At 46.3% G+C, this 13,718-nt stretch overlaps 1 protein-coding gene and 1 long non-coding RNA gene across 3 annotated transcripts in view; one reads left to right on the forward strand and one right to left on the reverse strand.

Moving 5' to 3' along the window:
- Nucleotides 1-13,718, forward strand: part of LOC135262049 (uncharacterized) — a 31,768-nt gene that overhangs the window by 16,663 nt on the left and 1,387 nt on the right. For both annotated transcript variants that reach the window (XR_010332088.1, XR_010332087.1), the window contains one exon: nt 3,557-3,761. This is a non-coding gene — a long non-coding RNA (uncharacterized LOC135262049). The remainder of the gene's footprint in view (nt 1-3,556; nt 3,762-13,718) is intronic.
- LOC135262048 (cAMP-dependent protein kinase inhibitor beta-like) lies at nt 254-3,727 on the reverse strand. The gene is made up of 2 exons (XM_064348838.1): nt 3,586-3,727; nt 254-2,847 (listed from the first exon to the last, which is right to left on the reverse strand). The coding sequence occupies exons 1-2, from the start codon at nt 3,725-3,727 to the stop codon at nt 2,762-2,764; spliced, it is 228 nt and encodes a 75-aa protein (XP_064204908.1). The 3' UTR covers nt 254-2,761.

Below are 13,718 nucleotides of genomic sequence, written 5' to 3' on the forward strand. Positions count from 1 at the left end.
GCAACAGCTGCAACGCAGGGCTTCTGTGACATTATGTATCAATTGCCAAATGTTATTGGTCGGATTGCAAACCTGACAATTTGACAAGAACAGAAAACATTGCTGCAGACTGTTCTCCTTATCACAGAAACAATCATTTAACCATCATTAACCATTATACAAAGTCAAAGGGCTGAACAGTCCTCTTCCTAGTAGTCAAGAGTTTGTTTTCTAAATGCTGTGCTTGGGTCAAAAAGCAGAAACACAGAACACATTTTGAGCCCTGTGGATTTATTACGGTGGTTACAGTAGATCACATGACAGATTCTACACAATCACATACATGTACTGTATGATACCTGCATACCAGCAAAACAGACACAATGTTCTCTCGCTCGTCTTGGCAACTTAACTTCAAGTTTTACACTGAACACCGTGCAGTCAATGCACTGTTCTGTGCTCCTATTGTAGCTCTGTGTCGTCTTATTTCGGCACAGTATATATATTAGTATATGTAACCCAATAAAACATCTCTCATTCATTTGGGAAATATGTACGGCACCGTTGTTTTAAGCATTAGCTATACATACAAATAAGATTTCATGGATTGACCGTATTACAGTCTGGTACTTTAAAATTTCCCTGTATAAGATGTTTGTGTTCATAAAACAGCATGTGTGATTTGTTCACTTGTGTATATCAAGTAACCAGGGCCGGCCCGTGGCATAAATGGTCTATGCAGTTGTTTAGGGCCACAACCGGGGCCACACGACCACGGGGGGGGGCACACGATCCAATGTTTATATAAGGTAAACAATGTTATTTTCGTATTTCGTAATTGCGTTATTCATCCCCTATCGCGGAACTAGCGATCGGGAATGAATAACGCTCGACAAAATCCAAGCTCGCAACACCCCCCCCCCCCCCAACGCAGCCCACAGATTTTGTTTAGGGCCACCAAAATCCTAGGGCCGGCCCTGGAAGTAATACTGATACCTCAGACCGATCTTGACGCATCGTGTAAATATAAAATACACATATTTACATTCATGAGTGCGATAAAATCAAACAGACGATGGTCCAATGCGGAGTGAGTGGTGAATTGTCACTCCGCATGCATTTCACACACCGATGCTCTTCAGATTGAGAGAGTCACATGACAGACCAGTGGCCATATGGTTCTAACGCAGTCTTGCTCTGTGTACAGAATTAATGGTGTTCCGTGCCTTTAAGAATTTGAAGTATATTATGCATTATTTGAAGAACCACGGCAAGTGTAACACCTAGGACGGAAATATTTCAGACCACGCTGTGCCCTTCGTCGTAAGATAACCAGTCCCTCGCCGCAGAATGAAGTCTTAACTCTTGGTGATGTTTTCAGATCTGTTAATAAACAGACACACCCCCTGTAACGATCTCCACCTGTGCTGATAGTTCCCAACATGATGGCTGCTGTGCTGCTCTCTGCAGGCTATTATGCCTGTTTACGAAGTCAAAAAAACACCTCTACAGCTGCTTATGTTTTCATTCACTGCGTCACATCAAATACGCATTGTTGTGATGCTGGACGTTTGCATGTCCAGGTGTCGATTCAAGTGTTGTTCGTAGTTGTCGAAAAGAGGACTCATAGAAAAAAGTGTACCCACTGTGTACGTCTTAAAATCGCATCTGTGGATTTATACCGAAAGACTGAAGATAAAATAAATTCATTGTGCGTGCTGTTCTCTAGAATCGGAAAACTTTTCGAGCGGTCATTTGTGATATTACCATCATTAATGGTGAAGAACCATTAAGACACAACTCTCTACTGTACAGGTACACATGAAGTTATCTCCGCTTTCTATAGTAAGGGAAGAATTAAAATAATTGGCAGTAGTGTTTTCCTGGGCACGGAATTTTTGCTGGGCACTGTCTGCCTCATGAATGATTCTGCAGAGTGTGTTCTTAAAAACACGTACGTAGCTCTATAAAATCATACTGTGACAAAAATGCACAAGAACACTATGTTCTGACTCTGAGAAGTTACAGTGGACAAGAAAACCTCACTTACAATAAACTTCAGCTTGATCAATTCCACCAGTGTGCAAATGCCATTAACCATTTTGCATACATCTAATTATGCAAAGCCACAAAGCCATAAGCCTTTTTTTTTTTTTTTTTTTTTAAAGAATGGTACAAACATTTTTCTGCCATGGAAATTCTTCACAGCACAAAAAACACTATCATATATACCCCACTCTCAATTTCTGTTTCAACAGAATATATATCTGTATATTTGCAACAGTCCTGAAGTTTGAAGGCAAACCATGTTAAATTTCAACAGTGCACTGTAGGGTCCCCACCACACATCTCTCACACATCTCTCCCTTTTCTTCCTTTATCAGTCCTCATCCTCTCTCTCTCTCTCCCTTTCACCATCCACTTGTTTCAATCTCACACTCTTCCCCATTCTCCTTTGCTTTTCTCATCTCTCTCTCTCCCCCCCTCTCTCTCTCACTCACTCTCTGCATCTCACTCTCTCACACACACACACTCTCTCTCCCTCTCTTGCTCCCTCTTTCTTTCTCTCTCTATCTCACACTCTCTCTTTCTCTCACACTCTCTACATCTCTCTCTCTCTCTCTCTCTCTCTCTCTCTCTCTCTCTCGTCCACACTCCACTGGCAGCCGCTCTTGTTCTCCCAGCGATGACACTGGCCTGTGAACCGGTGAACATCTTCTTTTGTCCCCTCCTTTTCTCTCATGCCCCGCCCGCCCCAGGAGGATCCGTGACCCCTAGTCCTTTACGACCCATCGTCCTTCCCCTCCGGCCTGTTCGTGGGGGCGGGCGCCTCCTCTGATTTGGGAGACTGCACCCCTCCAGGACCATCTGACGGAAAGACAGACATACAGACACCGAGGGAATGCAAGAGAACCCAAATCTAACACACAAGCAGTCACCATCAATTGTATATTGCATATTATTGTATACTGTGTATTATTTTTTCCTATTATTATGTCAGATTTATTTCTACATGATTGCGACACACTATTTTTTTTTTAAGTAACCTTTTATTTTGTATATCTATTTAATATTTCTTGAAGTGTACAATATCTGATGAAAAACATGCTTTCAACGTACAAAATGTTTGGGGCTTCATTGTGAGGATGTGTGAAGTTGTTTGTGAATTCTGTATGTTGAAATGGGGTCAGAAGGTACAGAAATGAATATTTTTGAGGGCTGAGAGTCTGTGGTAATTGTGGTTATATAGATACGGTGCATGCTGTCTCGCCAAGGCGTAACTTGGCAGGATGGCAAACCTGCCATCCCAACATTGTATGCTTTGACAAAGCAAATGTACATTTGTTATGCCAAGTTATGAAATAGATTGAAAATAGCAAGAAATGTCAAAAGAGCGCGAGAGAGTGTTAAAGAAAGAGATTGGTGGGCTCAGTGTGGTTAGAGAAGTGTAGCCAGTGGGTGAATTGGGGGCGTAGACTTTGAGTCGGTGTGTAGCTGGATTGAAGGTGTAAGCCTGAAATGGTGTCTGTCTGTTCACAAGTGAAGACATTGGGGCGATCTGTGTGTGTCCTGGCAGGTTTGAACGGAGGTAGCGCGCACGCCCACCTGGCGGGGAGGCGTCGCCCAATTTGAGGGGCAGGTCAGAGGGGCTGACCCCTGCTGGGGAACCAAGGACATCCGGGAGGGCGTTTCGGCGCCCCGCGCGCTCGGACGAGGCGAAGTCGAGAACCGGCTCCACCTCTGTCATCTCCAGGACCTCGACCAGAGAGGGAGGGAGGGAGGTAAATACAGCCTGCTTTATATGTGTGTGTGTGTGTGTGTGTGTGTTTGTGTTTGTGTGTGTTTCTGTGTGTGTGTGTGTGTGTGTGTGTGTGTGTGTGTGTGTGTGTGTGTGTGTGTTTCTGTGTGTCTGTTTCTGTGTGTGTGTGTGTGTGTTTCTGTGATTGGTGTGTGTGTGTGTGTGTGTGTTTGTGTTTGTGTGTGTGTTTGTGTTTGTGTGTGTTTCTCTGTGTGTCTGTTTCTGTGTGTGTGTGTGTCTGTGTGTCTGTTTCTGTGTGTGTGTGTCTGTGTGTGTTTCTGTGTTGTGTGTGTGTGTGTGTGTTTTGTGTGTGTGTGTGTGTTTGTGTGTGTGTGTGTGTGTGTTGTGTGTGTCTGTTTCTTGTGTGTGTCTGTGTGTCTGTTTCTGTGTGTGTGTGTGTCTGTGTGTCTGTTTCTGTGTGTGTGTGTGTGTGTGTGTTTCTGTGTTTCTGTGTGTGTGTGTGTTTCTGTGTTTCTGTGTGTGTGTGTGTGTTTCTGTGTTTCTGTGTGTGTGTGTTTCTGTGATTGGTGTGTGTGTGTGCGTGTGTTTCTGTGTGTGTGTGTGTGCGTGTGTGTGTCTGTGTTTCTGTGTGTGTGTGTGTGTTTCTGTGTGTGTGTGTTTCTGTGATTGGTGTGTGTGTGTTTCTGTGTGTGTGTGTTTCTGTGAGTGGTGTGTGTGTGGCTAAAATTTTTTTAGCCTGGCACTCTGTCTTCCTGTTAACAATATACAATGTGAAATCAAGCCAGTAAAACACAATGAAACATCTGAATTACAATTGTTAACTGGAAGACAGAGTTTCAAAATATGAGAATGCGGGTAAGAAACATAAATGTCAATTTTATACAAAGCAATGTTGTTATTTTAAAACCCTTGTAGTGCAACTCAAGGGTATCAACAGTGATAAACATTATTGATGCTGTATTCAAAGATAAAAAGTTATGTGTTGCCTCTATTGCCCACTAGAGGGAGCTGCAGGATCATTGCACATAACATGTGCTGCCAATGGGAAAAACAACTCCAAGCTGTTTTCAGTCTGAAAGTACAGTCTATTGTCTGTATTTGTAGCTGCACAAGGGTTCCAGTGAACAAACTATGCAGGCCTTGTCTATGCCTGACATTGGAAGAGACAGTTTACCAAGAGGTCTATTAACGTCTGAACCTCAGCCGTCACTAATGCAGGAGTTGGAGGCCGTGTGCCCACAAACAGGGGCTAACAACTTTACTGCATCCTACCTTCATGCATGTGCGCACACACACACACGTACGCACACACACATGCACACACACGTACGCACACACACATGCGCACACACACACACACTGGATCAGCCAGATATTTCAAACACCAGAAAGGATGGTGGGGTTTACTACATGTACTACCAGGCCATCACTGTACATAGGATTCTGATCTTAATTGACCTAACTGGTAAATTCAAGGTTAAAAACCACAGAATTCTGCCCCCAGAGGTATTGTGCCTCTTTGTAATTCTCAATACGTTACAGGCATTTAGCAGATGCTCTTATCCATTTATACAGCCCGATATTTACTGAAGCTATGCCGGTTAAGTACCTTACTCAAAGGAATAGTAGCAGTGTCCTACCTGGGAATTGAACCTGCAACCTTTAGGTTGCAAGACCAGCTCCTTGCCCTTTATACCACACTTCTGCCAGTGTACTGTACTGCAGAGATGCCACAGACTGCCCACCCAATCAGCATGCACCAGATTATGTGCCCAGTATGACAGCGTAAGCTTAATGTGTGCTTGTGTGTCTGTGTGTCTGTGTATGTGTGTGTGTTTGTCTTTGTGTGTGGGGTGAGGGGTGTGTGTGTTTGTCTTTGTGTGTGGGGTGAGGTGTGTGTGTGTATGTGTACATGAATTTGCGTGTACGATTTGTATATCACTTATTGTTCCCAAAGTTGCTCCAGAATAATGTCCTCAAAGCCAATGGAACTTTGCGATCGCCGCGGCAATAGCGTTCTATTCATGAGTAGGCAACCGTGTGATAATCTTGGACAGACCTGACAGGTGATTGGCTGCTGATGAACATGTCAAAGGTCGGCTTTCGGTCCGGTCTGTCTCCTGAATATCAGCCTGTGCAGATGAGCCGCGTGTGCCGCCGGGGGTGGAGGTGTATGAATATTTCAGGAGGGCTCCTCTTCGCCCCCTGTGATGTCAGCCAGACGGCGTGAAGGGCGAACTCCACAGAAAGCAACTGATCGATCAGGTGGATGGGCTCAGGCAGAGCCTTCCAGCGCAGCACGGCCAATTAGACACCAGTTTTCTCTCCGACAACCCCTCGTCTTACCGCTCCTCCAGTCTCCTCCCTTCCCCTCTTTCTTCTCCTCCTTCTCCCTTTGTCTTTCCCGCTTGCTTTCTCCTCTCCTTTCTCTCGACCGCTCGCTCTCTTCGTCTCCCCTAATCTTTCGATCCCAACACGTCTCCTCTCCTCCTCCTCGCCTCCTTCCGTTGCCGCTTTCTCCTTCACCTCCTCGCCCTCCTGCAGCAGCCCTTGGTGTGCCGGGCCTTCTCAGTGCAGGGGGGGGTATGACGTGTGCCTCTGTTGGCCAGAGGGTTCCACGGAAGCAGGAATAGGTGGGTAGCACTGCGGGCATCGGTGTGGGCTTCCGGGAAGCCACGAGCACGCAGAAGCGTGGCAGCACAGTCGGAAGATTCCCCAGACGCTACACCCCCCCACCCCCCCCCCCACCCCCCTCGCCCCCCATGACAGATGGGCTCTATTTCCAGTTGCATGAAAGCGTGGGCTGACAGGCAAACACAGCCCCCACCCCCCAGCTCAGAGCGTGAATGTCAAGCACCAATCCGTCTCTCCTCACCAAGACAATGGTCTGGACAGGCTGTAATTAGCATACACCAGGCAGTGGGTGGTGGGGGGGGGGATAAAGGTGGACTAACACAGTAGAGTAGGTTCCCGAATACACTAGCACCGGCCAATCACAGGACCTCTCTTCCGTTTCATTAAATATTCTCCCCGCACCTCACTGAGGGTCTCCTCGTCGAGTCCCTCATCTTAAGTGTTGTTCCGATTCAGACAAAGCAAGTGAAGAGTGTTGTCAGTTTCCCAAACCCTTCCTGCTATAAAACACCGCATTTCTAACCATAATATTTCATTATGGAGGTAGTTACACAGCGCTGAGGTAAATTATAGCAATAAAGGAACAAAAAAAGAATGCGCAGAAAATTGCTGCATCAGTTCTGACAGTTTTCAGATGGTATAAATATCATTATCGTTAAATATCGGAACTTGGCAATGCATTACATAAAAATGAATTATGAATGCTTAAAATATGCAAATGGAATCATGAATAACTTTGTAGAAGAAGACCATGTGTCACTTACAGGGTTATCAAAATTGACTTATGAAGAAATATAACCCATATTCTCTATAGAGATACTTGTACAATACTTTAGTATTAGGGATTTCACATCTACATGAGAGTAAGCCTATATCATGTTCAGACCTGGGTCAAATATGGATTTGTTTTGGATTCAAATACTTCAAATTCTATGCTTTACTAATCTTGTCTGGCGAATTGGAACCAATGAAAAACCCTGCCTTCTGGTCATATTGTCAGGCTCAACTACACCAGGCAAGATCAATGGAGCACAGAAAAGTATTTGAATCCAAAATAAGTACCTCTTTGACCCAGGTCTGATCATTTTATAGGTTATAATGAGTCGATCCTTAGAGTCGTAGTTTCCTTCATAGACACAAATGTGCTTAGTGGACCTTCGCTGATCCAATTCAGTGAGCTCCAAGTTCTTTCTAGATGAGAGGCCAAAGCAGGAAGTAGTGCTTAATAATTTGTCCTCTCAGTTTCCATAACACATTTCACTAACAGTCATGCAATGAGTCACAGAGGGCAGAGGGAGGGGCAAGTCATGCCTGAGGACTCTGGTATGGATCCATGAGCATCTACACCTGTGGTTAAATTCAGCAGGAAGTCATTAAAAGCAACCACCCCCCCCACCCACCCCTTCCAAAATCTCACATGGTACAGTCCACATAGACCTGAATGTAAATGAGAAACCCAAACTAAAGAAGCTGCTCTTAACGCAACAAAGTTGAGTGAGAAACATCGCTGCGGCCTTCTACCGGAGCGTCGTCAGCGCCAGGAAAGCTCTAACGAGATTTCTCCCGTTAATTAATCGGATCGAGCCCGCTAACGAGACAGCTCTTCTCACTCAGCAGCAGAGGTGTAAAAGGCGAGTGTATTTTCAGCCCGCCAGTGTCATTTCCCTCGACAGACAATTTTTGAATTCCGTTGTCTCCCCTCCTTTTCCGTTCGGGTTCTATGAAATCATCACTGGCACGTGTAAAGTACTCCCCGACTCCCCTCCTCCCCTCATTAATTAATAGCCTCCAATCTGTGAGAGAGATTCCTCTGGCAGTCTGTGTGTGGGTTTCACTCATATTGAATGGTTGCGTCGGTTGTGCGGCCTACTATAAGAGGGCTATGTGCAGGTTCCATGTACAAGACCGTACAGGTTGCTATGAGAGGGATGTGTGTGGTTTTCTATGAGAGGAATGTGAGCGGGTTACTATGTGAGGGATGTGTGTGTGTTGCTATGTGAGGGATGTGAATGGGTTGCTATAAGGGATGTGCGTGGGTTGCTATGTGAGGGATGTGTATGGGTTGCTATGTGAGGGATGTGTGTGGGTTGCTAAGTGAGGGATGTGTGTGGGTTGCTATAAGAGGGATGTGTATGTGTTGCTATGTGAGGGATGTGAATGGGTTGCTATAAGGGATGTGCGTGGGTTGCTATGTGAGAGATGTGTATGGGTTGCTATGTGAGGGATGTGTGTGGGTTGCTGTGAGAGGGATGTGTGTGGATTGCTATGAGAGGGATGTGTGTGGGTTGCTGTGAGAGGGATGTGTGTGGGTTGCTATGTGAGGGATGTGTGTGGGTTGCTATGAGAGGGATGTGTGTGGGTTTCTATGAGAGGGATGTGTGTGGGTTGCTATGTGAGGGATGTGTTAGTTTGGTTAGGCTTTAAGGAAAGGCTCTCAGGTAATCCTACAGGAAATATGATCAAATGTCAGGAGTCTGTGGCACAGCAATAGATTTGTCATCACCAACATACGTCAGGAGCTCCAACCTAAGATTAGAGCCTTCCAGCTGTTTTTCAATTAAACATTATATCTGGATTGATGAAGAGACAGACCAGATGCTCATAACAGAAAACAGAAAAGTGTAATTACACAGCCAGTCACGGAACACGGGCATATTACAAAATGTTAAACAGATGCTATGTGTCGTACTTTTATACTGATAACAAGGCACATTTACTGTACAGCAACTCACAGTTGCTATATCTCAGCCTGACATTATGGTGTCATCTCTGCAATCTAATGGACCAACACAAACATCTGCCTGTTCACAGATCAAATGTCACGCTTCTTATACACACTGAACATTACCTTTGCACACGGCACATACGTCTTATGCTCCAAATGTGTGGTAGAGCAGCACCACAGAGACTTAAGAACAGCTGTAAGATCTGTAAAACCCAAACGACCGGGTTGCACTAAAGCGATTTGACTATGCACTACAGACAGTGTGCACCAGAGATGTTGGTGACCACACGGACACTGCTCTGCGCCCTAATAAAGATGAGAGACTGGCTCTACATGAACATAAGGCTTCTGAGCATGCTCAGTCAAATGTGCTTCACATAAATATGGGGGCATGCAGTAGCAGTCCTGTATAGGAGATTGGCCCTCATACAGCTACAAAATAATGACTCTGGACAAAGCAGCGTGATGAAAACGTGAGGAAACACAATGGCTGCTTTCCCCGTTTACATCCATTTATAGCACATCGGCTCTCCATCTTCCTCTTTGTGGCCATAAAAACGTTTGTCGGCAATATTGCTAGTTCCCATGGAGACGCCACTATTTTAATCTGTGACATATGAAAAATACCTGGCAACAATCTCAGGGAGTAAGGACACACCGGTGACCAAACAAGTGAATGCATGCAAACCAGTTGGTTTTTACTCTGTGTCAGCTATAAGCCTTGAAGCGTATGCTGTCAAATAAAAAGAGATGCAGTGTAGCAAATGGGCCAGAGGTGTAGTATAGTGAGTGGGCCAGAGGTGTAGTATAGTGAATGGGGCAGAGGTGTAATATAGTGAATGGGCCAGAGGTGTAGTATAGTGAATGGAGCAGAGGTGTAGTATAGTGAATAGAGCAGAGGTGTAGTATAGTGAATGGAGCAGAGGTGTAGTATAGTGAATGGGGCAGAGGTGTAGCATAGTGAATGGGGCAGAGATGTAGTATAGTGAATGGGGCAGTGGTGTAGCATAGTGAATGTGGAAGAGGTGTAGTATAGTGAATGGAGCAGAGGTGTAGTATAGTGAATGAGGCAGAGGTGTAGTATAGTGAATGGGCCAGAGGTGTATTATAGTGAATGGGGCAGAGGTGTAGTATAGTGAATGAGGCAGAGGTGTAGTATAGTGAATGGGCCAGAGGTGTAGTATAGTGAATGGAGCAGAAGTGTAGTATAGTGAATGGGGCAGAGGTGTAGTATAGTGAATGGGGCAGAAGTGTAGTATAGTGAATGGGGCAGAGGTGTAGTATGGTGAATGGGGCAGAGGTGTGGTATAGTGAATGGGGCAGAGGTGTAGCATAGTGAATGGGGCAGAGGTGTAGCATAGTGAATGGTGCAGAGGTGTAGCATAGTGAATTTGGCAGAGGTGTAGCATTGTGAATGAGGCAGAGGTGTAGCATTGTGAATGAGGCAGAGGTGTAGTACATTGCATGTGTGTGTGTGTGTGTGTGAGAGAGAGAGAGAGAGCGCGAGATCTCAGTATTTCATTTGAAATTGAAGGAGAACAACTTCATTTTTGTATTTTCGCCAAGATAATTGCATTGCACTTTATTTCTAGCTAAATTATGAATATAAACAAATCTAATTTTCCACGTCTCTGCGATGCTCACATCTGGAGCTATAAAGCCTTAAATGGAACGCCCCCTAAATGGGCGAGATTTGGCATCTGCGCAAAGGGGTTGTCGCACCGTCCTGTATTCTGTTTTTTTTATGGTGAAATTTTCTAATATTTCTCACCGTGATGAAGCAACAGCCCGAACAGTTGTCCTACAAATCAGAAACACTCTTCAGGAGGCAGGCCTGGATGCGTCTCAGCATTTATAGACCATAGAAGATTTCACAAACAGAATCACAGAGGCTACACTGCAAGATGCAAACCGTTTGTTAGCCTCAAAAAAACAGGATGGAAAGGTTACAGTTTGCTAAGCAACGCCTAAAAGAGTTCCACAGAGTTCCAGAAAAAAGGTTTTGTGGACAGATGAGACAAAGATTCACTTGTATCACAGTGATGACAAGAGTGAAGTGTGGGGGCCAAAAGGAACTGCCCAAGATCCAAAGCACCCCCCCTCATCTGTGAAACATGGGGGTGGGGGTGTTACGGTTTGGGCATGCATGGCTGCCACAGATACTTGCTCACTTGTCTTCAGTGATGATGTAACTACTGATAGCAGCAGCAGAATGTAAGTCTGTAGTCTACAGAAGCATCTTATCTGCTCAAGTTCAACCAAATGCCTCTAAAAATCCATTGGATGGTGCTTCTTCCTACTGCAAGATACGAATCCCAAACGTACTGCTAAAGCAACGAAGGAGTTTTTGCATTTTAAAACCGTAAAAATTCTTGACTGGCCTGAATCCAAATGAACATGCGTTCCATATGCTTCAGTGAAAACTTAAGCCCGGGAAACAAACAGGAGCTGAAGATGGCTGCAGTACAGGCCTGGCACAGCATCACCAGAGAAGATACTCAACACCTGGTGATGTCTATGGGTCGCAGACTTCAAGCAGTCATTGGATGCAAATCTACATATACAAACACGTTATATTTGTATGTACGGGTGCATTGCATAAGCCGTAAGAAAAGAAAGAGCCATAATGAAAGGAAGCGTGCCAGGTCGGGATGTACAAAACGAGTGGTTGCAAACTGTGAAGGGCTCTCCAAACCCCTCTCAGGTGAGTCACTGCAAGGTTAATTGCCAATTCAGACTATTTTGTGTCATTTGCGGTTCAGAAACCTTCTCATGTCCGAGACGGCGAAAAAAAACATATTCATCGACCTCACCAGCAGTAATCTGCCCCTCTGAGTGACGGCATTGCTCTTGGGGTTCCTTAGAAGGGGATTATGGGTAAAGCTATCCCCTAGGTCATTGCCCCTGGCAACCGCAGTGGGTCAGCACTGGTGCGCCAGGTTTGGGGGGTGGAAGGGGATGTCTCCACAGGTCTGAGAGTGTGTGGGAAACCTATCAGTCCCTTACCCACCGGGTCAACGGGAAGAGGGCATTTAATTTAATTCCCCTTCTCGGAAAACCTCTCTGAGACCGTGCTGTGCAAACCATTCCCCTCCCATCTCGGTGGAGGGAACGCATACTGCTCTTTAATGGCTTTCTCTTCCCCGTCGCTTGACCCTTAGCTCCCAACTCTATCATTTTCAATTTCCCACACCCCACATGTAAAACCACGGGGACAAATATATACGGCAACACGGGTTATTCAGTGAAAAATACATACACAGGGATATCTGGAGCAGAATGTGAGTGTGTGTGTGTGTGTGTGTGTGTGTGTGTGAGAGAGAGAGAGAGAGAGAGAGAGAGAGAGAGAAAGAGAAGGAGGGGGAGGAGAGAGCTGTGTACATAAGAGCTTAGGATAAAGGGAGAGATGAGGCAGAGGGAGGTATGTGATGAAGAGAAGACAGATGGAGTGATGGACGGGGCGATGTAAGGGGAAAGCAGATGATGGGGGGATTAACATGGCGAGAGGACGAATGCAGATGAATTTGGGTACGGCAGGCGCTCTGCTGCCCCCTGCCTGTTGGGCGCAGTTCTACACTGGGGGTCTGTGGCATTCACTCACTCAATATTTCACCACCACCCAAGTGCGGTGGTGATTTACAAAAGTCCGCCCCCTGGAAACCTCCGATCCGAGCGACGGTGTCCGCCATTGGCGCTTCGGCCGCCATCTTTTCTCTGCCACCCGCTCGCGGTGGCGCTGACGCCGCATCGAAGGGTGGGCGTCGGAAAATGAGCTCTCTCTCGGCCGCGGGACAACGCGACTCCCACCGCCACCGCCGTCGCCGGGATGCGCTCCCGCAGACTGCCGCTCTGAAGCGCCCTCTCACCCGAATGCCTGTAACGACTGGGGCCATCGCTCCATCCATCCATCCATTATCTATACCCGTTTATCATGAGCAGGGTCCATCCATTATCTATACCCGCTTATCATGAGCAGGGACCATCCATTATCTATACCCGCTTATCCTGGAGCAGGGTCCATCCATTATCTATACCCGCTTATCCTGAGCAGGGTCCATCCATTATCTATACCTGCTTATCCTGGAGCAGGGTCCATCCATTATCTATACCCGCTTATCCTGAGCAGGGTCCATCCATTATCTATACCCGTTTATCCTGGAGCAGGGTCCATCCATTATCTATACCCGTTTATCATGAGCAGGGTCGCGGGGGGTGCTGAAGCACACACACCATTCACTCACACACACACTCGTACCTATGGGAAATTTAGGGTCTCCAATTAGCCTACCTGTATGTCTTTGGACTGTGGGAGGAAACCGGAGTACCCGGAGGAAACCCACACGGACACGGGGAGAACATGCAAACTCCGCACAGAAAGGCCCCAAGCCGAGATTCGAACCCGCGACCTTCTTGCTGCGAGGCGACAGCGCTACCCACTGTACCACCGTGCCGACCCTGCCATTGCAGAAAAACGCAATCACCTGTATCTCTTCGCCCCCGTCTTTCAGGTTTTGCGCGAATCGCACGGGACGGGGACCGAGAGAGACGACGGGCCGTCGCGGACCCTGCAGGAGATACGGAGAGAGAGACGGGACGCCGTTTGACGTTAACGCCGCGAAT

The sequence above is a fragment of the Anguilla rostrata genome, chromosome 8 (genome assembly GCF_018555375.3).
Source record: "Anguilla rostrata isolate EN2019 chromosome 8, ASM1855537v3, whole genome shotgun sequence".
Lineage (NCBI taxonomy): Eukaryota > Metazoa > Chordata > Actinopteri > Anguilliformes > Anguillidae > Anguilla > Anguilla rostrata.